Raw genomic sequence first — 27216 nt, 5'->3', positions numbered from 1 at the left:
TACTCTCGCCTAACCAGCCTTTATTTCAGGCCAGTCTCACCGTCTGGGAAGCACTAAATACAGCAAAAGGGGTTGGATAGGCTATCAAGGTGCCCGCCTACTATCACTGTCGTTTATTTGAGATATTTAAAGGGACGGCATCACATTTTCATCTACCACCAAATCTAAGGAGCCCCAGTCAGGCCCCCGACTAGTTTGCCCACGTAGGGATCTGAGCATTTTCTCTTGTTGCCGAGGAAAGAGCAGAGGAGACTAATTTGCTTAAGAACAATTTTATTTGTAGTGTTCCCTGTACAAACGTCCCAATCCAGACGGAATTTCCCGGCTGCACGACCAGACCCACACCTAGAACCCCACTCATTCCCACACTAGTGAAATGGTCCGACATGAATAAGATTGGGCGGCAAAACTCAAGTGCTAACCGCTCAACGCCGTTCAATGAAACTCGTGGGAAGCGTCCGACTCTGCGGATCCATCATGGCGGCGCCGTATGGAATAGATTCCCCCCAGATGTGATAAATAATAGATGAACACCAGGAAAAGGAAGGCAAGAACGGTCACCATTATGGAAGTACAATTCCTGCTTCAGTTCTACGGCCATTTTATAATGTAGCGTCAAATAACTGGTATTTTGGGGCTAAAGGAAAAACCACCCATAGGGGATCATTTACCAACTATCACATTTTTTTGATCCGGATTCTTAGCACTAAAGTTGCAGAAAAAAGCTGCAACTTTGTTGATATTTACAATGCGTCCAAATGGCTAAAAAAACAAAAATTTGCCAGCAAAAACTGTCATCACGGAGAAGTCAGTGGCAGACGTCCCTTCCAGCTGTAAATGGACATTTGCCATTGGCTTCTACATGATCTCGAAGATGATCGAAGATTCTAAGTTTGGGACAAAATAAGGCTGGGAAAAGTGCATTTTCCTTAAGGACCTGATTGGTCAATACAACCCAACACTGGACACTTCTTAGGTCTTCAAAAAGTGTCATCTGAACCCTAAACCTTTTGTCCCATTGGTGCCCAAACGTTATTAGGGGAAGGGAAGATGGTTATGGGTTGAGAAGATCCATTAAAGCTCCATTAGACACTAGAGATGTTTAGTCCATACAACCAAGGTCTTCAACATCAAGGGCGGGGCTAGTCAGTCTTAAGTTAGAACCGAGCGGATCTTTACCCAATTGGGTATCTGAACCAAGAAGATCCAAGCATTTGGCTCCTGGGCCAATTATCGCATCGTTGTGAAGTTCTAGGAAGACTAAGAGTTTCTAACCTGTCACTGAAGCCACCAATGAGCAGATCTCTCTCTGGCTTGGCCATGGAAGTCCGACCAGTAGAGGACCGCATCAACGCCCTGATGTTCTCCTCGACCAGTTGCTTTTCTAACCTGCCAATATGGAGTTGCCAAATGAGCAAATCTTTACCCTATTGGGTCTAGGAAGACCAACCCGGAAAAGACGACATCAACGAACCGACGCGTTCCCCTTAACGAGTTGGCAGCTTGCCATGTATGCCCGCCTTTAGCCCCACGTGGGGCGGAGCTAGTAAGCCTATCATGGGAACCCATTCATTTGTAGGGAATGTAATAAAATATCACAGCAGCTTCTCTTGAGACACGTAAATGAATGAAACCATTATATTTAATGCATTAAGGACCGCCCCCCTGTCCCCTTTCTGCCCAATCATTGCATTCCTGGGCTCTGCGAATGATTTAGTCTCTGCGTCGCTCCCTGCCACCCCGCGCAATACAGATTTAATTAGAAAAAAAAAAAAACACCAATCTCCCCCTTCTTATAACAGTGCCCCCCAAAGCCGTGGCCAATAACATAAAGAAAAAAAACATGAATGACTTTAAAACCCCGCCCACCCTGATAAAAGCGATGGGATTCGTCTCCGTTTGATCGAAACCTTGCAACCCGAGACACCCCCATCGTTACTCCATGAGCCCAACTTCCAACACAGATCAATAATAGTTACTGGGGGGGTGGAGTTAAAAACAATAATTTGTAAGGGGAGGGGACACTAAGGGGCCGGCCTTCCCTTCTTCATCAGCAGGTGACACTGAATGGCACGAATTCGATCCTTGGCGGGGGCAAATTCCGGCTGTAGCTTGAGAGTGGACTCGTACCATCCCATCGCCTTCTCGTACTCCTCCTGCGGAGACCAATTCAATTATTGGTATTCAGGGGGAGGAGGGGAGGAGCCATGGGAAAGGTAATTGGTATTCAGGGGGAGGAGCCATGGGAAAGGTAATTGGTATTCAGGGGAAGGAGGGGAGGAGCCATGGAAAAGGTAATTGGTATTCAGGGGGAGGAGCCATGGGAAAGGTAATTGGTATTCAGGGGGAGGAGGGGAGGAGCCATGGGGAAAGGTAATTGGTATTCAGGGGGAGGAGCCATGGGAAAGGTAATTGGTATTCAGGGGGAGGAGCCATGGGAAAGGCAATTGGTATTCAGGGGGAGGAGCCATGGGAAAGGCAATTGGTATTCAGGGGGAGGAGCCATGGGAAAGGCAATTGGTATTCAGGGGGAGGAGGGGAGGAGCCATGGGAAAGGTAATTGGTATTCAGGGGGAGGAGGGGAGGAGCCATGGGAAAGGTAATTGGTATTCAGGGGGAGGAGCCATGGGGAAGGTAATTGGTATTCAGGGGGAGGAGCCATGGGAAAGGTAATTGGTATTCAGGGGGAGGAGCCATGGGGAAGGTAATTGGTATTCAGGGGGAGGAGGGGAGGAGCCATGGGAAAGGTAATTGGTATTCAGGGGGAGGAGGAGCAATGGGAAAGGTAATTAGTAAAGCCCGGCACGGGGGGGGGGGTCATTTCCGGCACTTACCATTGCTACATACACGTTGGCCAGCGTGAAGTGATTGACCACAAAGTGAGGAGCAATCTCCACCGCCATGGTGGCCACGATGATGGCGTCGTTCCACAGCTTGGCGTTGTGAAAGATGTTTGCCAGGCTGATGAGGGGCACGTCCTGCAGGGATGGAACAGAAGACTCCATTACCCAACATGTCTCCCCTTATGTCAAGCAATATGAACCACAAAGCTTGCAATCTACTTGCAGTAAAGCCTGGCAGGTCCGTAGGGCTACAGAGAGACAAGGGTGTGTGAGCCTAGACATTCGTTTGGGCTACTTCTGTTTGGTGGTGGAAAGCCAAGATGGCTTCTGGGATGGGCAACAGCCTGTACAAAGATACCTGGGGGTACAATGTACCATAGCAACCAGGCAGTGGTGTAAACGAGAGGCCACGACACATAAGACTGACCTTCATGTGATAGGGGGCATGGTGCAGGGCCTGCCGTAAGCAGTCGATTGCCTTCTTGCCTTGGCCCTTAACCCTCCAGTACAGAGCGGCCATGCTGGAAAGGACCCACGACGTCTGGTTCTGGGGAGGAAAGGGGAGATTTAGAGACACCCCTATGGGGCAATTGGTCCCATAGACATTTCTCACGTGGCCCTCACCTTCTCTAGGACTTTCATGATCCGGGTTCCTACTTGCTCCAGCGATTGAGGGGGGAACTTGTCCTTCCCCAAATTCTGCAGAACCTAAAGGAAACCAAATGGGGTGAGACGAGCGAGGAAACGATTAGAGAGGAAGCTCTGTGGCCGAGCGGCGTACCTCCTTGAGTTGGCTTTCTCCTGTGTAGTGGATAGCGGCGCGGTTGGCGACGCCGTACAGGTGATCCAACGTGTGCATGCTGGCGGCCATGTTGCCGTTACACAGTGGCTCCACCCCCGGTTCTTGAAGCGCGGTGGCAAAGTCCACATGTTCTGTGATACTGGGCACAAAGAGTAAAGTTCCAGTTAGGGTACAGGGAGAGTGCTAATGGGGCCCTAGCCCAGGTGCACCCTGGGGGATCGGCACTTACTCTATATTTTTAGCAGACACGGCTAGCCACGTGCTGGCCACAGTAGAGAGCTCCACCCTGCGGTGCTTCAGGCACTCTTCGGGGCTCGGCCACCCAAGTTTCTGGTAGTCTGGTCGCTTTCCTGCAGTGAAGAATAAAAAAACTGACATCCTCCCTGTAATAGCCCAGGAGAGAAAGAGCTAAATATACAGGGGGAGGGGGTACCTTGTGGGCCAGGGGCTGGTATCTTTGGGCCACTAATCTCTAGAGCAGCTTGGTAGTCACTGTCGCCTTCAGCGGCTTCTTCTTCTGCTGCGCCAATCAGATCCGCAGAGCCGGGACCGTCCATCTTTGGCTTCTTCAGGCGCTTTACCTGAAAGGTGATCTGCAGGGGGAGGAGCCATGGGAAAGGTTATTAGTATTCAGAGGAAGGAGGGGAGGAGCCATGGGAAAGGTAATTAGTATTCAGAGGAAGGAGGGGAGGAGCCATGGGAAAGGTAATTAGTATTCAGAGGAAGGAGGGGAGAAGCCATGGGAAAGGTAATTAGTATTCAGAGGAAGGAGGGGAGGAGCCATGGGAAAGGTAATTAGTATTCAGAGCAAGGAGGGGAGGAGCCATGGGAAAGGTAATTAGTATTCAGAGCAAGGAGGGGAGGAGCCATGGGAAAGGTAATTAGTATTCAGAGGAAGGAGGGGAGGAGCCATGGGAAAGGTAATTAGTATTCAGAGGAAGGAGGGGAGGAGCCATGGGAAAGGTAATTAGTATGGCAACTCCCCATTCCTAGGAAGCAGTATGGCAGCGATTACGGTCACCGAGCGAAAACCCCACGTATTCTCTCTTACCCACTCGGCCTCGTCGTCATCGTCACAGTCGCCAAAGCAAGACTGCCCATCCTCCGTCCCCTTCTTCAGGACTCGGATGCCCTGTAGATCCATCCGGCGGCCCTTGAGCTCCAGAGCCCCCTCGAAGGCTTCCAGGGGCCACGAGTTCTCAAACTCGTCCACCAAGGCGAGCATCTCTTCCGACACCGGCGCCTCCCCCGCCGTCTCCTTCTCCTCCGTGCTGATATTGTCGGCCAAGACGACGTCTAATAGGGAAAACAATGGGGACCGGTCAGGCGCGTTGGGAGAGGGTGGGCGGAGCCAGGGAAAACCAATCAGGTTTTGGATAGAAGTGGGGGAATAGTAGGGCCGGAACGTACTCTCAAGCTGCAGGCTGGACGCGGGTCGCGCCTCATCGGTAGCCACTTGCGATCTTTTGTCGTCTGTTTCCTCAAAGGATTGTGGGTAAGAGTGGAAATATTTCTGCGCGTTGTGGTCGTCTTTATTATGGTCTGCACGGCAACGTCCTGCTGAGAAAAGGCAAAAAAAAAAGGCTTAAGGCATAAGAAAATGTACGGATACCCCCCCAGGGGGCATTAAATTATTCCATATGACTGTCACAATCAACTGTCATCAACAGAACAGATAAGGAGCCAGAATCAAGGCATAACTGCACCTTTATCTAACAGCAACCAATCAGAAGTGGTCTTTTATTTTCCTAACTGGACTAGATCAATAAAAGCTAAGTGGTGATTGGTTGCTACAGGTTATTGGAAATCGGCAAAACTTTGCCAGAGTTTCTACAAACACCTTCAAATACAAATATACAGAGAAGGAATGTTCTGGGCACACAATAAGCTGTACCCCCATACTGTACTGTCTAAGGGAAACACTATGGCACCCCCTACCCATATGTATAAATACAAATATACAGAGAAGGAATGTTCTGGGCACACAATAAGCTATACCCCCATACTGTACTGTCTAAGGGAAACACTATGGCACCTCCCTCCCATATGTATAAATACAAATATACAGAGAAGGAATGTTCTGGGCACACAATAAGCTGTACCCCCATACTGTACTGTCTAAGGGAAACACTATGGCACCTCCTACCCATATGTATAAATACAAATATACAGAGAAGGAATGTTCTGGGCACACAATAAGCTGTACCCCCAGCACCGAGCATGGAATCTCAATGAGAAATTCATGAGACTGAAGCGCACTTGCTGCCCGTGCCTCAGAGGCTAAATTTAGTCTTTTTAGCTGACATCAAACAAAGTCTAATTTCTAAGTGGTTAATGCACATTGCACCCCCCTCCCAAGTGCTGGGCTGCTGACACGAACGCAAGACGGGCCCCCGGAGCAGCCAGGGTGGGGTTCTCACCGGCAGCCTCAGCCTTTATCTCCATCTTTCAATGGGGAAACGACTGCCGACGCAAAGGGCTACGGGATATTTAGTGCGTTTATAGCGCAAAATCTTTATCTGCCGGGACTTGATTCTTGTTAAAGGGAAACTACAAGCTACAAGTCTTAAGGCGGCCATACATGATACATACATGGGGCCATTCACATTATGTAACCAAGCCCAGGCGAAATGCCCCCCAAACGCTGTATAAATACAGGGGAGATCCCCCCAGCCCCCTCCCATCGCATGGTCTTGTTGTGCCCAGTCAGTTTAGTTACATACACAGTAAGGCCACATTTCTATTGTTCTGCTTGTTCCGGCCAACACCCCAAGTGATTGGAAGAGCAGAGGAGCCGCGGCTCAACGTCGCCACACAATGTCTCCATGTACTGCCCAACCTCCCAACATGGCGTATCGGCTCAATGTCTCCATGCACTGCCCAACCTCCCAACATGGCGTATCGGCTCAATGTCTCCATGCACTGCCCAACCTCCCAACATGGCGTATGGGCTCAATGTCTCCATGCACTGGCCAACCTCCCAACATGGCGTATGGGCTCAATGTCTCCATGTACTGCCCAACCTCCCAACATGGCGTATCGGCTCAATGTCTCCATGCACTGGCCAACCTCCCAACATGGCGTATCGGCTCAATGTCTCCATGCACTGCCCAACCTCCCAACATGGCGTATGGGCTCAATGTCTCCATGCACTGCCTAACCTCCCAACATGGCGTATCGGCTCAATGTCTCCATGCACTGCCCAACCTCCCAACATGGCGTATGGGCTCAATGTCTCCATGCACTGCCCAACCTCCCAACATGGCGTATCGGCTCAATATCTCCATGTACTGCCCAACCTCCCAACATGGTGTATCGGCTCAATGTCTCCATGCACTGCCCAACCTCCCAACATGGCGTATCGGCTCAATATCTCCATGTACTGCCCAACCTCCCAACATGGCGTATCGGCTCAATGTCTCCATGCACTGCCCAACCTCCCAACATGGTGTATGGGCTCGATGTCTCCATGCACTGCCCAACCTCCCAACATGGTGTATGGGCTCGATGTCTCCATGCACTGCCCAACCTCCCAACATGGTGTATGGGCTCGATGTCTCCATGCACTGGCCATGATGATACATTTTTAGACATGCCCAATCAACAAACTATCCAGCATATAATTATCCATTCCCAATACAGTACACAGGTACTGGTTGGGATTGGTTGGCCAACAAACACATATTAATGGTCACAAACAGGCAACTTCTTAATGCAAGGTAGGTGCAAGTGCCAAAAGTTGCCTGGAACCCCCGGCTATCATGGAGAACCCCAACTGATATGTGTAGATTGTCTCAGACTTTTCACTGTGGGCAGCTCCTATCCAACCTGATACAGAGTAGTCATGGGCTGGCCAACAAACAGCAAGCCAACCCCAACCCATGCTCTACCAATCGGGCCCCATCATTCCGTATATTGTGGGCCCAGAGCATTACTTGCCCACACATCGTGGGAAGCCCCCAGTATATAAATACACGGAAGGCAGACAGCCGGAGGCTACTAATGTTGTAGGGAGGGAGGGCCATGGCCAGAGTCCGACCGGCCACTTATCATGCATTGTGTCCCTCAACCAGTGGCTCAATTTCACGTTTGTGAAATTTGTTGAAAATTACGAATTTCAGAAGCTTCCGAGCACTTTTTTCTTCTATTTTTCAAGATATTAGCAGCTTTCGCCCTGCTGATATAATGCATATTTGGAACAACTGCGCCACCTGCTGTTCCTTTTGGGCCGACTGCCCACTGTTAGTGAGAAGAGAAGAGTCTGGTGATGTCGCTCAGAAAATAAAGTTAGTGAGCGGAGAAAAGTCACGTGATGCATCTCTGGCAGATATAAATGCCACTTTTTCAGATCGAACACTCCCTCCCTCCGCCCCTTATACCTCAGCGTCCTTAGGCGGTGAATAGAGAGGGGCAGCGTAAATATCTTGGCCAACAATAGCCCATTAGCTGCCTGTAGACTCCTGCCATGGAAACCCCCATGGGGTTCATTTATAGCCCTTCTAGTTGCCCCAAGTTATAACGGTCTCTGTTTCTGATTGGCTGAGGGAAACCTGCCTATTGGGGCGGGGCCTTGGGGCTGTATATAGGCATCTATGCCAAAACTACAACTTCCCTCATCAGGCCCAGCCCAACAGCCAGAATAATAAAGGCTGACTATTAAAATGCAGCGTTACTTGCCCTTGAAAACCTCACATTTACATGGTTTTTTCAACACAATTTCAAGAAATTTCGATGCAATAATACTATTTTTTTTCTTTTTTACAGCCTACCGTTGGGCCCATCTATTTTCAGAAGCTCTGGGGGCCATAAACGTATATGCCTTAGGTCTAGGAACGTAAAAAAGAGAGAGTCTGGCTAAAAATAGGCCGCTCAATAATTAATGGGGCTCTGATTATTTCATATGAAATTACCCTGCTGGCTTCTCTATGTCATTCCTCCCGTAGCCCTCCTGTCACTGGCTGCCGCCGCCCGGCTCGTGACGTAAGAACGAGCCACAGCGGCCTCCTTCCGCTCTTCGGGGGCCCCCGGACTCTAAGGGAGGATGCTATATTTAAACTCTCCGGCCCCTGTTTTGCAGATAAGAGAGACTCGAGAATGTGATTAGTGGCGTCTCTCACATGATGTTCCGCTGCTCCGTACAGAGAGAGAGGCCCGGCCGTGCTCGGAATGAGAAATCTGCCCTTCGGCAGCTCTCCTTCCCGCCGAGAGGGAGAAACAGGGGCGGGAGGGGGAATGGGGAAGGGAGGGAGGGGAACGGCAAAAAAAAATAGGAGTGAGAATGTAGATCGGAGTAATGGAATGGTGAAACAATGAGAGACCCTTGGAATTAACGAATCCAGGATTCGGTTCGAGATTCGGGCCAAGATTCAGCAGTAATTGGCCGAATCCGCGCTCCCGGCCGAACCGAATCCTTGCAATCATGTGACAGAAACACGGAAGAAATTCGGTTCTGTTAAAGGTCCCCATACACGGGCCGATAGTAGTTGCCGATATGGGTCCCTTGGACAGATTCAGCAGCTAATCGGCCCGTGTATGGGCAGAACAGAGCGGCCTGGCCGACAGATATCTGGCCTGAAATTGGACAGATATCAATCGGCCAGGTTAGAAAATCCAGTCGGATCGGGGACCGCATCGGCTCGTTGATGCGGTCCCCGAACCGACTGCCCCATGGCCGCAACGATCAGATTATTTTTTGGCTACTTGCTACCCGATATCGCTCACCCGTAGGTGGGGATATCGGGTGAAGATCCGCTCGCTTGGCAACTTAGGATAGAATCTTTCCCTACGGATTCAGGGTTCGGCCAAATCCCAAAGCAGTGGATTGGGTGCATTGACAGGGGAATTAATACCCCGTTACACCGGCCAGTGAAACTGCTTTCTGTTCTTGTAAAGGGGAAGCAAAAGCCACATCGACCGAACCTACTTTTAGTGGTGGCCAAAGTGTCTCTCGTGTCCCATAGACGGAGGAGGAGAAGATGGAATAAAGCAGGGATATACTGCGCATAGGGTGGCAATTGGGGGTCCTCAGAGCTGAAGTTTAATATCTAAACGGCCACAGTTTGCCCCAAGCAACAAAATACAAATAAAAAGTCTCTCTGTTCTATTCTAATAGCTGCCATGTTTCCCTGTAATCAGATCATCTGCCATTGGTCTCAGATAGTTCTTGATAAAGTGTCTGCACTCAATAGGCCAGGCGTGTGTATTGGGAGGCGGGACTAAGCAGTCTGTACGCCACATTTAACCAAAATCAGCTTTATATTACCTTACGCCCAATAAAAAGTTGCATAGCCCTGTAATGGATCAGCAGAGCTTCGATTGGCTGCTCAGTCCCTGTAATGGATCTGGATCAGCAGAGCTTCTATTGGCTGCTCAGACCCTGTCCAGATCCATTACAGGGTCTGAGCAGCCAATAAAAGCTCTGCTGATCCAGATCCATTACAGGGTCTGAGCAGCCAATAAAAGCTCTGCTGATCCAGATCCATTACAGGGACTGAGCAGCCAACAGAAGCTCTGCTGATCCATTATAAGGCTATGCAACTTTTTAGTGGGCATCAGAAGAGTTTCTATTGGCTGCTGTAAGAAATTGTACCGCCTGCTCAGAACCAGTAGTGGATCAGCAGTTTCTCACCCCCCTCAGCCCATGTCATGAATTAGGCGATTGTCTCTCCCCCCCGCTGCCCCTGAACGTTAGCCCAGTTATCAGTCTGGCACATGTGGCCATTGTTGCCCGCTCTGGCTTTTAAACAATATCCAGATCCGTCCAATTGTGAGGGCACCTTCTGGGCACAGCTCTCTCAGGTCTCCCCACACATTCTCAGCTGGATATCGGGTCTGGGCTCTGGCAGCGCCATTACACAAAACTGATCTTCCTTTGGCAAACCCATTGTTTTACTGATTTAGATGCTTTGGGTCGTTTGGGTCGTCCTCTTCATCTCCAGCTTTCTAGCAGATGCTTGAAGGTTTCGTGCCAACATAGACCGATACTTGGCTAAACTATTCATGGTTCCAACCAGCTTGACTAAAGCACCACTTCCAGCTGATGAAAAGCTGCCCCACCATGTGTCACTATGGGGTTCTTGGGATGAAGGCCAGGGTTATTTTTGCTCCAACGGGACCTTTTGGAACTCTGGCCGAATAGTCTAACCTTGGTCCTACCAGACCACAACATACTTTCCCACATGGTTGTGGGAGATTGGATATACCTTTCTGCATATTCAGCCGCTGGACTTGGCTTGTCTTGCTCCCCTACTTTCATGTTGGTGGCCTCCTTGGCTCCTCATCAGTCTTGGACCTGCCCGTGATTGTGGTACAGTCCCCATTGGGCCATATCTTCTCCACCTGCTGATGGCTGTATTCACCGTGCTACATGGGATGTTTGATGATTTGGATACTTTTCCGTAGCCCGCCCTGATTAATACATTTTCATCTTCTGAACGTTCTTTGCGGACCATCATGGCTTCTGGAGTATGAGACCAAGAAGATCCTACAGGAGCGGCCAAACTTTAGCCCAATCAGAGCCACTTTCTTTGATGTTGGGTGGATCGCAACTACTATTTGAGATGAGACTGAATGCGATTGGTTGAATAAATGCAGCCATTTCCTTCATCTTTCACTACAAGGTTTATCATTTGTTTTCAACTTTTTTTATATAGATGGAAATTTTGCACTAAAGGTGGATATATCTCGGCTCTTTTTTTTAATTAAACAAAAACCTGCCATTTTGCAGCGGTGTGTAGACTTTTTATATCCACTGTATATATCAGAATTCATAATGGATTGTGCTGATGTTGGATGACCCCCCCTACTGTAAATGATAAGGATATTAGCAGTCACTGAGGGGTTCTGTGCCCATATAAAGGCACAAGGCTGCAGGCTGAGTTATACAGGGAACTCTGAGTATCACTCATGTATTATAAGGGATAATGTACCCCCTACTGTAAATGATAAGGATATTAGCAGTCACTGAGGGGTTCTGTGCCCATATAAAGGCACAAGGCTGCAGGCTGAGTTATACAGGGAACTCTGAGTATCACTCATGTATTATAAGGGATAATGTACCCCCTACTGTAAATGATAAGGATATTAGCAGTCACTGAGGGGTTCTGTGCCCATATAAAGGCACAAGGCTGCAGGCTGAGTTATACAGGGAACTCTGAGTATCACTCATGTATTATAAGGGATACTGTACCCCCTACTGTAAATGATAAGGATATTAGCAGTCACTGAGGGGTTCTGTGCCCCCCATATAAAGGCACAAGGCTGCAGGCTGAGTTATACAGGGAACTCTGAGTATCACTCATGTATTATAAGGGATAATGTACCCCCTACTGTAAATGATAAGGATATTAGCAGTCACTAAGGGGTTCTGTGCCCATATAAAGGCACAAGGCTGCAGGCTGAGTTATACAGGGAACTCTGAGTATCACTCATGTATTATAAGGGATAATGTACCCCCTACTGTAAATGATAAGGATATTAGCAGTCACTAAGGGGTTCTGTGCCCATATAAAGGCACAAGGCTGCAGGCTGAGTTATACAGGGAACTCTGAGTATCACTCATGTATTATAAGGGATAATGTACCCCCTACTGTAAATGATAAGGATATTAGCAGTCACTGAGGGGTTCTGTGCCCATATAAAGGCACAAGGCTGCAGGCTGAGTTATACAGGGAACTCTGAGTATCACTCATGTATTATAAGGGATAATGTACCCCCTACTGTAAATGATAAGGATATTAGCAGTCACTGAGGGGTTCTGTGCCCATATGAAGGCACAAGGCTGCAGGCTGAGTTATACAGGGAACTCTGAGTATCACTCATGTATTATAAGGGATAATGTACCCCCTACTGTAAATGATAAGGATATTAGCAGTCACTGAGGGGTTCTGTGCCCATATGAAGGCACAAGGCTGCAGGCTGAGTTATACAGGGAACTCTGAGTATCACTCATGTATTATAAGGGATAATGTACCCCCTACTGTAAATGATGAGGATATTAGCAGTCACTGAGGGGTTCTGTGTCCATATAAAGGCACAAGGCTGCAGGCTGAGTTATACAGGGAACTCTGAGTATCACTCATGTATTATAAGGGATAATGTACCCCCTACTGTAAATGATGAGGATATTAGCAGTCACTGAGGGGTTCTGTGCCCATATAAAGGCTGCAGGCTGAGTTACACAGGGAACTCTGAGTATCACTCATGTATTATAAGGGGTAATGTACCCCCTACTGTAAATGATAAGGATATTAGCAGTTACTGAGGGGTTCTGTGCCCATATAAAGGCACAAGGCTGCAGGCTGAGTTATACAGGGAACTCTGAGTAAAGCTTGTACTTTTTATTGCACATTCAAATAATAAATCAGCATATTAAGCAGCAGCAGAGGAGTCATGAGCAGAAAACAGACATAAAGCAAAGAATGGCAGCAATTGGTACATACAGTGTCTTAACAAAAATATATAGTTTGGCCCCAGTAAAGGGCCACTATACCTTTATTTTCATTTTCCATTTTTGGTATGCAGTTCTATTCTGAGACAACTTGCAAGTGGTCTTCATTTTTCGAATTTTGTGATTTTTTAAAAAATATATTTTTCATTTCATTCAGCAGCCATCTGGTTGCTAGGGTCCAATTTACCCAAGCAACCAGGCCTTGGTGTGAACGAGAGACTAAAAGATGAATAGTAGAGGCCTGAATAGAAAGGTAAGAAAAAATAACAATTGTAGTCTGCTGGAGCAACAGTGTTTTGTCTGCCGGGGTCAGTGACCCCCCCCAATGGCAAATAATTCAAAAACTTTGAAAAAAAGAAAATGAAGACCAACTGAAAAGTAGCTTACCTTAAAGGTGAAACTACTCTTTTAAAGAAATCAGGGATTTACAATGACTGTTTAGACTTGGCCTTTGGACCAATATGAATGGATATAAAATCAGAGTATTTAGTTGCTATGTATCAAGCAGATGCAGAGCAGCGGGACTAACGCAAAGGGAGCGAATACAGGAAATGCGTCCTTGGAAGCACAGGAAGCACTATAAAGCAGAGGGCGGGGCTACGTGCTTACCGCTGCAGACGGAAGAGCTGACATTATACAGAAACGGGTAGAGCTGCAAGCAGCGAATCAGCTGTAAGCTGCCCTCACACTCTGGGCAGCGCTTTCTCATATCCAGCGCGGCTCGGAAGACTTGTAGCGCCCCCGTTAGGTTCTTGAGGGAGAGGTACGCGTTCCCCAGGCTCAGCAGGGTTAGTGGCTGCAATGCAAAAAGACAACGGGGGTCGGGCTCAGTGACAGCAACACTCCAAGCTACGAGGGGTTAAAAGCCGTTGGTTTATACAGAGAAAGCTTGGCCAGGGGGTTAGAGATTCCTATGGACTTGGGAAGTGCAGGAAGCAGGGGACCCCCAATATAAAGGGGAAACTAACCATCTAATTCACAAATAACCAACCAGCATTCCACTGACTGTTACACCCCCAGGCAGGGAGCACTATGCAGAGCAGGGTCTCACTGAAGATGCCACTTGCATATACAGGTATTGGACCACTTATCCGGAAACCCATTATCCAGAAAGTTACGAATTACGGAAAGGCCATCTCCCATAGACTCCATTTTAATCAAATAATTCACATTTTTAAAAATGATTTCCTTTTTCTCTGTAATAATAAAACAGTACCTGTACTTGATCCCAACTAAGATATAATTACCCCTTATTGGGGGCAGAACAGCCCTATTGGGTTTATTTAATGGTTAAATGATTCCCTTTTCTCTGTAATAATAAAACAGTACCTGTACTTGATCCCAACTAAGATATAATTACCCCTTATTGGGGGCAGAACAGCCCTATTGGGTTTATTTAATGGTTAAATGATTCCCTTTTCTCTGTAATAATAAAACAGTACCTGTACTTGATCCCAACTAAGATATAATTACCCCTTATTGGGGGCAGAACAGCCCTATTGGGTTTATTTCATGGTTAAATGATTCCCTTTTCTCTGTAATAATAAAACAGTACCTGTACTTGATCCCAACTAAGATATAATTACCCCTTATTGGGGCAGAACAGCCCTATTGGGTTTATTTAATGGTTAAATGATTCCCTTTTCTCTGTAATAATAAAACAGTACCTGTACTTGATCCCAACTAAGATATAATTACCCCTTATTGGGGCAGAACAGCCCTATTGGGTTTATTTCATGGTTAAATGATTCCCTTTTCTCTGTAATAATAAAACAGTACCTGTACTTGATCCCAACTAAGATATAATTACCCCTTATTGGGGGCAGAACAGCCCTATTGGGTTTAATTACTGTTTTAATATTTTTTTTTAGCAGACTTAAGGTAGGAGGATCCGAATTACAGAAAGACCCCTTAACCGGTAAACCCCAGGTCCCAAGCATTATGGATAAAGGGCCCCAATACCTGTATAGGTATAGGATCTATTATCCAGAATGCTCGGAACCTGGGGTTTTCCAGATAAGGGTTCTTTCTGTAATTTGGATTTGTTAAAAAATAATTTAAACATTAAATAATTTTGGCTCCAATAAGGGGTAATTATATCTTAGTTGGGATCAAGTACAGGTACTGTTTTATTATTACAGAGAAAAGGGAATCATTTAACCATTAAATAAACCCAATAGGGCTGTTCTGCCCCAATAAGGGGTAATTATATCTTAGTTGGGATCAAGTACAGGTACTGTTTTATTATTACAGAGAAAAGGGAATCATTTAACCATTAAATAAACCCAATAGGGCTGTTCTGCCCCAATAAGGGGTAATTATATCTTAGTTGGGATCAAGTACAGGTACTGTTTTATTATTACAGAGAAAAGGGAATCATTTAACCATTAAATAAACCCAATAGGGCTGTTCTGCCCCAATAAGGGGTAATTATATCTTAGTTGGGATCAAGTACAGGTACTGTTTTATTATTACAGAGAAAAGGGAATCATTTAACCATTAAATAAACCCAATAGGGCTGTTCTGCCCCCAATAAGGGGTAATTATATCTTAGTTGGGATCAAGTACAGGTACAAATTTGGGACCCCTTACTATCTCCCCATGCATGCTACCAATTTTTGAAACCCAAACCCGACTCGGACCCGCAACACGCATTTCTACCCACTTGGAGCCACTACCTGACTCAACCCGCAACTGCCTTATCCACAACCCGATCCACTGACCACCATTAAACAGTAAGTGCTGTTGCGGCAAACCGGAAGTATAAATATACATATATATATATATATATATATATATAAAATATAGATAATATAAAACAAGAAACATAGATAAGACCTACAACCTGCAGACCCATATCTATACCCATATCTGGAAATCCTACCCACAACCCACTATATCCTGCGGGTAACCCCTCAGTGCCCGCCCCACTGCAGGACTTTAAATGACAATCCTAGCCCTAAAATCATGTGTAGAACAGGCAGCAGTGGGGGCTTTTTCATCATTTCATTACAATAGAATTATTCCGTAAAGAGTGGCCCCTGCAGGCAGGGTATTTGTGTTTCGCAGCCGACGTTGTCTTTGTGAACAGTAAAGGGAAAAACCGAAGCCTCACCTCTGAACTTTCGATAGCCAACGCTTGAAGTAGCAGCTTGCTGGCGTCCGAGTGGAGATTGTAGTGCATTAGTAAATTGGCCAGATTGACCAATGGAATGTGTTGTTGTTGGGGCGGAGAGAGGTTCAGTGCCCTACGCAAGCAGGCGAGGGCTTGGGTGCTGTTTCCTACGGCGCGCCAATATAAAGCGGCCTCATTCAGCACGGACCAGATGGGACCCACTGGCTGCGTTAAGAGAAGGGAAAAATGACAGTCGGTTACTGGAGCGTGTAGGGGCGAGGACACACCGGGTCACAAGGGAAGAATTGTAGATAACTACGGGCAATTGTGCATTCAGCCGTCTATATGCCCCCCCTATATACCTGCTGCTGCATTCCATAGAAATCTACTGGAAATGTAATAAAGGGATGGTTAATTTTTAATATGTTATAGAAGGCTCTATTCTTAGCAACTCTTCAGTTGGTCTTCATTTATTATTTGTTATAGTTTGATTTATTTGCCTCTCTCTCCTGACTCTTTTCAGCTTTCAGATGGGGGTCACTGACCCCGGCACCCAAATAACTATTGCTCTGTTAGACTACGATTCTACCGTTATTGCTACTTTTAGTTACTTATCTTTCTATTTAGGCCCTCTGTTCATATTCCTGTCTTCTCTATTAAAACACTCCCTGGTTGCTGGGTTAAATTGGGACCCTAGCAATCAAATAGCTCCTAAAATTCCAAACTGGAGGGCAGTGAAACAAAAGCTAAATAATTAAAATAAACTTTACAATTAAAAAATAAAGACCAATTGCAAATTGTCTCTAAATAGCATTCTCTATATCATACTAAAAGTTAGTTTAAAGGTGAACTGATCAGGTTCTTATTAGCATGCCATTAAACTAGCCCAATTACAAAGACTGTGGGGGCAGCCACCTACCTGGACAAACCTAGGTACCAACACTGGCAGTGCTGTATTTATAAAGGGCTGGCAGAAGAGCTCCTTAGGCACCTCCCACTCAACCCTTACTTGCATGTCATTCAGACACATAAGTTAGTTGCAGTGGGGGGGGGCCCTATAGGGTCACATTACAAAAAGCTTTTTAAACTTCATTAAAACTGATTCAGCCTTGAGAGAGATAAAGAGAAAGTATAAGAAATGCAAAGACTTACGTTTGCTATAAAGTGAGACAGGGAGGCAGCTGTTTCCTCTTCGGACACACTGATGTTGTTGGCTCGGGAAAGGAAAATCTGCAAATAGGATGCATTGAAATCATCTAATGTTCCCTGCAGCTTCCTTTTTATAAGGTAGATGCTCCTCACTGATTGGAATTTTGAGCCTTCCAGTTATCAAAAGAAAAGGCTTTGGAACCCAATGAGCCCCCAAAACAGCTCACTGTGCCATTAACCTTCAAGAGGATCCATTATCTCCTTTTCTGCATAGTGGCAAGTCTGGTTCCGTCCAACTAAAGGTGGCCATTCATGCTAAGATCAACTCGCTTGGCGAGGTTGCCAAGCGAGCAGATCTTCTCCCGATATCCCCACCTATGGGTGGGGCCAAATGATAGAGTTAGAACGACGGGTATAGGCATCCGTTGCTTTGGAGACCAAACAAGCCGATGCGGTCCCCGATCCGACTATATTTTTAAACCTGCCCGATCGAGATCTGCCCGATTTCAGGCCACGTGTCGGTTGGGCAGGCCCGTTGTTAGTGCCCATACACTGGCCGATTAGCTGCCGAATCAGTCTAAGGCACCAATATCGGCAGCTAGAATCGGGCAGTGTATGGGGACCTTAACAGTGCCCAGGGTACTAGCAAAATGCTATGGGGTAAAGCCAAGAGCGGTCCTGGGACTCCCCCATTTCATCAGTCAAGTGAACTACCCCTTTGAAGGTGGGCTTTGCACAACAGAAGCTAGTTATTATGGTGGTCATACATGCTCAGATCCGCTCGCTTGGCGATCGGGTATATTGGGTTAATTCAGGCTAATTTGGTCGTTTGGCCATGGGGCCAAACGATCAAATTAGAATGACAGGTATAGGTGCAGTCGGTTCAGGGAGCTGATGCGGTCCCCGATCATTTTAAAACCCCGAAATTTTAAAACCTGCTTGATCGATATCTGGCCGATTTCAGCCCAGATAATCGGTCGGGCAGGCCCATCGGTAGTGCCCCTACATGGGCCAATAAGCTGTCGAGATGGTCTAAGGGACCCATATCGGCAGCTAGAATCAGCCCGTGTATGGCCGCCTTGACAGTGCCCAGGGAACTAGCAAAACAGAGAGGAACTGGGCAATGCTATGGGGTAAATCACTGAGCAGTGCTATGGGGTAAATCACTGGGGCAGTGCTATGGGGTAAATCACTGAGCAGTGCTATGGGGTAAATCACTGGGGCAGTGTTAGGGGGTAAATCACTGAGCAGTGCTATGGGGTAAAGCCAAGAGCAGTCCTGGGACTCCCCCATTTCATCAGTCAAGTGAACTACCCCTTTGAAGGTGGGCTTTGCTCAACAGAAGCTAGTTATTAGTCAGAGACCCACCAACCAATCAGAGATGGATGTAAGTAGCAGCATTACAGGCTGTCTGGGGGATCCTTTTAGGGTACCCCATGCCTGGGCAGTGCAGTTCAATTGTGCATTTTATTTACAGCCCCCTCGCTGCTTTACCTGTCGGGCGTAGGGGTCCGGTTTAAGCTGCTTCAGGTCCATCCTGCTCTCCAGCTCTAGCAGCAGTTGGTGCAGGCTTTCATTTCTGCGCACGTCGCTTACGGACGCGCAGTCTGGAGTCTGGGTGTCACTGCCTGTGTTGATCAGCTTTGATACGACTGGAATGACACTGCGTACCAGCAACAGTCAATACAAGTTGTGCCCCTACATGTAAACGTTGGCCCCTTTTATTCTTCCCTGCAATAATGTACATCATGTGGGAAATATTGCTGTAAGGACACTTACCCCAGGACTCTCTGTTCAGGAGGTAGGTAGTACGTTGGAAGATCTTCAGGTGCAGGAATAGTTGGGTAACTCTTGGCACATTCTGCTTTTTGAGGCCACAGTTGGCTTGGCTCTTGCTAACAGACAGAATAAAAGTGTCAAGATGCCTTTCATGCAAAGAGGATTGTTTATTTGTTATCATTCCAGGCTCACTCACTTATCTCTATTATGCCGTTACGCTAAAGCTATCAAGTTGCCCTTTAAAACAAAAAGGTTAGAAGAAGGGGGCTGGAATATACTGAAGATGGGGTCAGAGAATCCAGCGAAAAAAGATATCTCCAGTTCCCTCTGAAAACTGGGAATATGGGAATTAATGACTTGGGTAAAGTTTTAATAGGTCAAAACACCACAGAAATATTGACAAGGCTTGCAACCCCCATCAGCTAATCAGGAGTTAGCATTTACTGGTGTATTGCAGAATAATAAAATCAGAGAACCGATTGGCTGCTGTAGATTTCCACTAGATGTTGGAACATTGTTGATGGGAGTTGCTGCCATTCAGCTACCTGGACACTGGATGGTGGGGATCAGGCCTGGATCAATCTTGGTTTTAATTGGGTTGAGCAGTCAGGTTCTTCCCATCTCAGGCATTTTGTACGGATGGGGTTCTGTGCATGGGGGGCATCATTGTGCTGAAAGAGGAAAGGGCCCCCCAAACTGTTCCGCGAAGTAGAAAGCATGGAATTGGCAGGAATGTCATTGTACCCTTTGGCCTTAAGGTTTTCATTGGAACCAGGGGCCCAAACCATGGAAACAGCCCCATCCATTATTCCTCCTCCACCAAACTTTACCATTGGCATTCTGCATTCAGGCAGAATCTGCCAAACCCAGACTTTTCCATCAGATTGCCAGATGGTGAGATGCCATTAACCCCTCCAGAGAAAGCATTTCAATTGCTCTAGACTAGAGTCTAATGGTCGTTGATGGTTGGCATTGCTCATGGGGATGTAAGGTTTGTGTGCCCCTAATAATCCCCCCACACTCCCTATGGATAGTTCTTGTGCTGACATTGTTGACGGATATAGTTTGCAGCTCAGGAGTAAGTGTTCCAACTGAGAACATTTGAATCCTGTACATACTACATCATATACTCCCTTATCCTCATACTGATAAGGCTCGCCAAAAAAACAGGTACTAGCAGAGCAATCACACAAACAGATCCAGCTGCACAGTATACAGAGAATGGCCGCGTATGAGCACCCCTGGTTTTGCTCAGCCTCCCCACCAAACTCCTCCTTAATAGCCAGCACATAGAGCACAACATACAAACAAATGTGGGGGGGGTGATACTTACAGCAAAACTATCGGCCCCCATGTCCCACACCTTAAGTGGTGAACGAGGAACAAGGGGCTGATCAAGTAGGATGCTCTGATTTGCGGGCACATCGTGATTCCCAGATGTCATGTGTGCATACGGCATGTCTTCACCAAACTAAAAAAAACAAATGACTGTAAATCAATAAGGTCACTGCTAGAGAGGCTAACAACAGAGGCCTCCTTATGGATGTAATAGAAGTCACTAATTTGCGCAAAGGAGCAGTAACCCACAGCCGTAACAACCAATCAGACATCAGGTAGCAGTAAATGCTACCTGCTGATTGGTTGCTATGGGTTACTGCACTTGGGCAAACTTAGTGCCTTTTATTCATGTCTATGATAGTGATTAGAGTCCCTTTTGCATACAACAGTAGGAAGAAGAGAACAAATGTTTCTTTGCTACTGACGTCCAGAAGAGGAGGAGTTGCACAAAATGGCAGTTTTCAAGTGCTGAAACCCTTACCAAGACTTGCTCCACATTCTCAAAGATGTCTCCTCTGTGGTAGCGCACCGGAAGGTCCCACGGGCAATGCAAGCTGTGCTTGTGATTGTTGATACGGCATATCTGATGGTTCCCTGTGGATAAAGAACACAATAAGTGTGTATTATGCAGCACTGCCGAAAACCTATAATTAGTATGACCCCTGCAGCGCAGAAGAGCAGGCAGCATACACATTACCAGGCACAGCACGGTGTTCATCATTGCATAGCGCAGCGCTACGTGGGGCATTACCCAGCTGGGCCTCCTTGGCCATTTGGGTTTCGTGGATGATGTTGCGTAAAATTTGCTCCTCCTGGATCAGTTTGTGCTTCTCCAGGATCTCTTGCTGCCTCAGATAATGATCGTGCTGCTTCTGATACTCTTTCAGCTCATTCAGGGTTCTCTGGAGGGACCTGGCAACAAAACCACAGCACCTGTTCATTTTCTGCCTTACAGAAAGCCTCCCATGCAAACGCACGCGATAAAATAACCCGGCGCTACTGAGAGTTTGGCCTTTGCCAAATATGGACACCATTTTGTTTAAAATGATTCCCTTTTCTCTGTAATAATAAAACAGTACCTGTACTTGATCCCAACTAAGATATAATTACCCCTTATTGGGGCAGAACCGCCCTATTGGGTTTATTTAATGGTTAAATGATTCCCTTTTCTCTGTAATAATAAAACAGTACCTGTACTTGATCCCAACTAAGATATAATTACCCCTTATTGGGGCAGAACAGCCCTATTGGGTTTATTTAATGGTTAAATGATTCCCTTTTCTCTGTAATAATAAAACAGTACCTGTACTTGATCCCAACTAAGATATAATTACCCCTTATTGGGGCAGAACAGCCCTATTGGGTTTATTTAATGGTTAAATGATTCCCTTTTCTCTGTAATAATAAAACAGTACCTGTACTTGATCCCAACTAAGATATAATTACCCCTTATTGGGGCAGAACAGCCCTATGATTCCCTTTTCTCTGTAATAATAAAACAGTACCTGTACTTGATCCCAACTAAGATATAATTACCCCTTATTGGGGCAGAACAGCCCTATTGGGTTTATTTAATGGTTAAATGATTCCCTTTTCTCTGTAATAATAAAACAGTACCTGTACTTGATCCCAACTAAGATATAATTACCCCTTATTGGGGCAGAACAGCCCTATTGGGTTTATTTAATGGTTAAATGATTCCCTTTTCTCTGTAATAATAAAACAGTACTTGTACTTGATCCCAACTAAGATATAATTACCCCTTATTGGGGCAGAACAGCCCTATTGGGTTTATTTAATGGTTAAATGATTCCCTTTTCTCTGTAATAATAAAACAGTACCTGTACTTGATCCCAACTAAGATATAATTACCCCTTATTGGGGCAGAACAGCCCTATTGGGTTTATTTCATGGTTAAATGATTCCCTTTTCTCTGTAATAATAAAACAGTACCTGTACTTGATCCCAACTAAGATATAATTACCCCTTATTGGGGCAGAACAGCCCTATTGGGTTTATTTCATGGTTAAATGATTCCCTTTTCTCTGTAATAATAAAACAGTACCTGTACTTGATTAAAACAAAAGTATAACTAATCCTTATCGAAGGCAAAACAACTAGGAATTCACCAGATCCACCATTTTTGGATTCAGCTGAACCCTGAATTCTTTGCAAATTAGGATACAGAAGGGTTAAAGAGCGAACAATTTTCAACTTCCTTGTTTCTGTGACAAAAAGTCACATGATTTTAAGTATTCGCTAAAAACAACCCTATTGGATGTAATTAATGCTAAAATGATTTTTTAGCAGACTTAAGGCATAAAGATCCAGATTATAGAAAGATCCTTTATCCAAAAAGCCCCAGCATTTTGGATAAAAGGCCCCATTACCTGTATTTGTTTTTTTTTTGTGAGGGGGTCACTGACCCTGGCAGCCAAAAATCTATTGCTCCGTAAGGCTACAATTTTATTGTTATGTTGCTCTATTCATACCCCTGTCATAGCACTGCCTGGTTACTAGGTTAAATTGGACCCTAGCAACCAGATAGCAGCTGAAATTCCAAACTGGATTGCTGTTGAGTTAAATTAAATTAAAAAAGTGCAAATAAAAAATAAAGACCAGTTGCAAATGATCAGAATAGCACTTTCTACATAATACTAAAAGTTAATTTAAAGCTAAACCATCCCTTTATGGAGCCTTTATAATCCCGTCCAATGCTAGCTTTCTAACCTCTTCCCTTCCATAACTGACAGTTTTTCCTGGGTTGCCCCCTGCATATAATACATGATCCTAAACACTGCCTCTCTACAGTAGAAGCCAAGGTGCTGCCAACAAATGCTCAGCCTAATGGCGGCCATAACTGAACAATGGTTTGGAAATACAGTGAACTGTAACCATGCTAGCCAAGCATCTCTAACCAATGAGCTTGGACAGGCAAACACACGGGAACTGCCGTTGGTCTGTTTGGACAGTAATGGGTTTGCTTGCCCTTGAAAAAAGCCCAAAAGTCAAGGCAGGGTTTCCCTGTCCATTATTCTTGTTGCGCGTCCATCTTTCCTGTACTGACCTGTGCTGGGCCTCCAGTTTCTGTTCCAGTCTCTGCTGGCAGAGCACGGCGTGCTTTCTCTTTATAGCGTGATCGAACCCCGGCTTCACTTGCAGAGCGCGATCATAGCACAGCACTGAGTGGTTGTATTCCCCAAGCATCTGGAAGGCAATGAGGAATATATAAGGGATACTGAGGAGCCACTGCTGTGCCGCTCTGTTTGATCCGATACTCACTGCATATATATTCCCGAGTGTGTAGTGACTGGTGAGGAAGTCGCTGGACACGTCCAGTGCCGCGTGGACCAGAATGGCCGCATCCGCAGAGAAATGCGCCCTGTGCAAAATATTCGCCATGTTCACCAGTGCAATGTCTTTGTTCTGTCTGTGGAATGCAAAGGAATACAGTGATTGGCACAAAGGGGAGCAAAACAATGAAAAGGGAGGTGGGGGGGGGGGGTTAACGTGCCAGAGGCTTACTGACCTGGAAGAAAAGTGAAGTGCTCGCATGGCGCACTCCACAACTTGGTATGGCTCGTTTTTTATCCTCCAATAAAAAGATGCCATATTATATAGAACCCAGGAGGTGGTATTCTAGAACACAGCGGGAGAAAACACTGTTTAATATAAATTCACACCAATACTTGATTTTGCAGACTGTACGATTCATTGGCAAAGAATATAAAAAAAAGGCAAAAATGGTGTTACATGGAAACTGAAGTTAGCCACAGACAGGCCTATATAAGCCTCTGGCTTGGCCACTGTGGCTAACACTGTGTTGGCAGCTTATTGGCCTGTGTGCAGGGCCTGCCTAAAAGATATCCAAAAATTGGAAAGGTTTTGAAGTTTGGTCAGTGCACTGATGTGGCCTTTGCCAAACAGGAGACCTATTTGGATCTCTGTATATTGTGAATGCCAGGCTCTATTTTGAATCCAAGTCCGAGCCTGCCCCACAGTATGATCGATGTCCAACTGGATCAGCACGATTAGGCCCAGTGCTGTACATTAGACTGTGTGCCTTTGAGCCCTATCAACGTTCTGCCACCCGGTCCTGTCTCTACCCAGAATGCATAGTGCTCCAGTTCTACGGAGACGGACATGCAGTGAAATTTTACTTGGGGCTCATTCATAAATCCTGGGCAAATTTGCAACCAATAAAAAACAAAGGGCACTTACTGATTGGTTGCTACACCACTGGCTGCCTACACGTGCGTCATTTGCTGGGTTTTATATAGATAGCAGGACACTGCCCTACCTTTAGAAGGCCTTCGTGTATTCTGTGACCCATCTCATCGATCGTTCTCCCTAGCCGCCGGTGCAGCGAACTGAATATTGGGTCCTCTTTAGGCAACAGCGGGGCAGAAAGGTTCAGCCTCTCCTGAATGCCCTGGGGAGACGGAGCATTGGGATAAGAAGATGAATTAGACAATGGTTTCCAAGGTATTACTTTGCCTATAAAGCCACTTTATTGATGCAGAACCCCTACCCGGAGATGGTGAAAGGCATGAATGCTGAATGGAAGCTCTATGATCTTTGTGCAGTCTGGCTGCATTAAGTCGGGAGGTAACGCACTGTGCAGATCAGCGTAATCTTCAGGGCTGCAACAGAAACCAACAGCGTTCATGCACATAATTGCTTTGGTACCCTTTGCTTAGGGAGTCAGAATGCGATATGGATAGTGGGGGAGCTAAACAGAAACACATTTCTATTCCAATATACCTGATATTCTTGCTTTCCAATGAAATGAACGTGCCGTCATACAAGTCGAGGTCTCCCAAAGGCACTTTGGCTTTGATACAGTCTGGGTCGTCTTTGTAGTGCCTCTGCTCTAGGCCCGTGTCTCTGTCCTCATTCTCCTCGATGTGGATCTTCTGAGCAACCAAGTGCTTCTGTAACAACAGGAAGCAGTTAGGACCAAAAGGCACTGGGAATGGATAAGCCCCCCTTACAGCCAGAGCAGGGTAACCAGTGATACTCTAAGGCTGATGTCCCACGGAATGTGTCAGTTGTCCACCATAGCATAGATTTATCTATGGGACATCAGCCTAAGGTTTGCAAGACTTGCCTCCAGCTCTTTGAGGTAGCCAACGGTGGTCTCTTGTCTCATTAGAATCACAAGATCGTGAGGGTGCTTCAGGTTCATGGGGGAATCCACCTGCAATACAAGAGAAATGGATACAAATGGGTGCCAAAATGGCACTCTGCATTCCCCTGTGACAGTGGGGGACACCATGGAGGTGGGAGAGGTAGGAGTCTACTTTAATTTTAATCTGGCAACAAGATTTTTAATGAGCACTTTGGGGCAACTGGGGGAGGCATTTATCATGTAGGAACCAATGGGCCGGTACCAATGGGGCAGCAGCTTCACAGGCTGGTGACTGGTGAAGGCCAAAATCCAAAAATAGGCAGATACGGCCTAATGGTGTTATTATCTGGAAGGGTTTGAAGCCACTGTGGGACCAATGGGTTTGGGGCACCAATAAAACTGGGGCAATTAACTTGGATTAAATGACCGTATAATGGGCGCGTAGGACCGTACAATGGCCGCGTAGGGCCGTACAATGGCCGCGTAGGACCGTACAATGGCCGCGTAGGACCGTATAATGGGCGAGTAGGACCGTATAATGGCCGCGTAGGACCGTATAATGGCCGCGTAGGACCGTACAATGGCCGCGTAGGACCGTACAATGGCCGCGTAGGACCGTACAATGGCCGCGTAGGACCGTATAATGGCCGAGTAGGACCGTATAATGGCCGGGTAGGACCGTATAATGGCCGAGTAGGATCGTATAATGGCCGGGTAGGACCGTATAATGGCCGTGTATGACGTATAATGGCCGAGTAGGACCGTATAATGGCCGAGTAGGATCGTATAATGGCCGGGTAGGATCGTATAATGGCCGTGTAGGACCGTATAATGACCGTGTAGGACCGTATAATGGCCGGGTAGGACCGTATAATGGCCGGGTAGGACCGTATAATGGCCGCGTAGGACCGTATAATGGCCGCGTATGACGTATAATGGCCGCGTAGGACCGTACAATGGCCGCGTAGGACCGTACAATGGCCGCGTAGGACCGTACAATGGCCGGGTAGGACCGTATAATGGCCGGGTAGGATCGTATAATGGCCGGGTAGGATCGTATAATGGCCGTGTAGGACCGTATAATGGCCGTGTATGACGTATAATGACCGGGTAGGACCGTATAATGGCCGGGTAGGACCGTATAATGGCCGGGTAGGACCGTATAATGGCCGCGTAGGACCGTATAATGGCCGCGTATGACGTATAATGGCCGCGTAGGACCGTACAATGGCCGCGTAGGACCGTACAATGGCCGCGTAGGACCGTACAATGGCCGCGTAGGACCGTATAATGGCCGAGTAGGACCGTATAATGGCCGGGTAGGACCGTATAATGGCCGGGTAGGATCGTATAATGGCCGGGTAGGATCGTATAATGGCCGCGTAGGACCGTATAATGGCCGCGTATGACGTATAATGGCCGTGTAGGACCGTACAATGGCCGCGTAGGACCGTACAATGGCCGCGTAGGACCGTACAATGGCCGCGTAGGACCGTATAATGGCCGAGTAGGACCGTATAATGGCCGGGTAGGACCGTATAATGGCCGGGTAGGATCGTATAATGGCCGGGTAGGATCGTATAATGGCCGTGTAGGACCGTATAATGGCCG

The 27216-nt window shown here is 46.7% G+C and overlaps 1 protein-coding gene across 2 annotated transcripts in view; it reads right to left on the bottom strand.

Annotated features, from left to right (window-relative positions):
• Nucleotides 1–256: 256 nt before the first annotated feature.
• The window catches only part of ttc17 (tetratricopeptide repeat domain 17), a 30396-nt gene continuing 3436 nt past the window's right edge, over nucleotides 257–27216 (bottom strand). Inside the window, exons 2-25 of one of the 2 annotated variants that reach the window (XM_031900424.1) lie at nucleotides 25585–25674; nucleotides 25239–25408; nucleotides 25006–25117; nucleotides 24775–24906; nucleotides 24004–24113; nucleotides 23757–23904; nucleotides 23542–23681; nucleotides 21226–21386; nucleotides 20956–21068; nucleotides 20470–20607; nucleotides 19137–19252; nucleotides 18852–19020; nucleotides 17361–17438; nucleotides 16209–16433; nucleotides 13703–13889; nucleotides 5056–5202; nucleotides 4697–4941; nucleotides 4079–4238; nucleotides 3875–3995; nucleotides 3625–3784; nucleotides 3468–3551; nucleotides 3271–3390; nucleotides 2835–2978; nucleotides 257–2156 (exon numbers count right to left, since the gene is read on the bottom strand). In XM_031900424.1, coding sequence (XP_031756284.1) covers nucleotides 2025–2156; nucleotides 2835–2978; nucleotides 3271–3390; nucleotides 3468–3551; nucleotides 3625–3784; nucleotides 3875–3995; nucleotides 4079–4238; nucleotides 4697–4941; nucleotides 5056–5202; nucleotides 13703–13889; nucleotides 16209–16433; nucleotides 17361–17438; nucleotides 18852–19020; nucleotides 19137–19252; nucleotides 20470–20607; nucleotides 20956–21068; nucleotides 21226–21386; nucleotides 23542–23681; nucleotides 23757–23904; nucleotides 24004–24113; nucleotides 24775–24906; nucleotides 25006–25117; nucleotides 25239–25408; nucleotides 25585–25674 — 3402 coding nt within the window. In that variant the 3' untranslated portion in view covers nucleotides 257–2024. Of the gene's footprint in view, nucleotides 2157–2834; nucleotides 2979–3270; nucleotides 3391–3467; nucleotides 3552–3624; nucleotides 3785–3874; nucleotides 3996–4078; nucleotides 4239–4696; nucleotides 4942–5055; nucleotides 5206–13702; nucleotides 13890–16208; nucleotides 16434–17360; nucleotides 17439–18851; nucleotides 19021–19136; nucleotides 19253–20469; nucleotides 20608–20955; nucleotides 21069–21225; nucleotides 21387–23541; nucleotides 23682–23756; nucleotides 23905–24003; nucleotides 24114–24774; nucleotides 24907–25005; nucleotides 25118–25238; nucleotides 25409–25584; nucleotides 25675–27216 lie in introns of both variants that reach the window. The other variant, XM_031900423.1, reaches the window with a different exon arrangement.

Source organism: Xenopus tropicalis, chromosome 4 (assembly GCF_000004195.4).
Source record: "Xenopus tropicalis strain Nigerian chromosome 4, UCB_Xtro_10.0, whole genome shotgun sequence".
NCBI lineage: Eukaryota > Metazoa > Chordata > Amphibia > Anura > Pipidae > Xenopus > Xenopus tropicalis.
The sequence above is the reverse complement of the archived record's forward strand: the minus strand, read 5'-3'. Positions and strand labels throughout refer to the sequence as shown.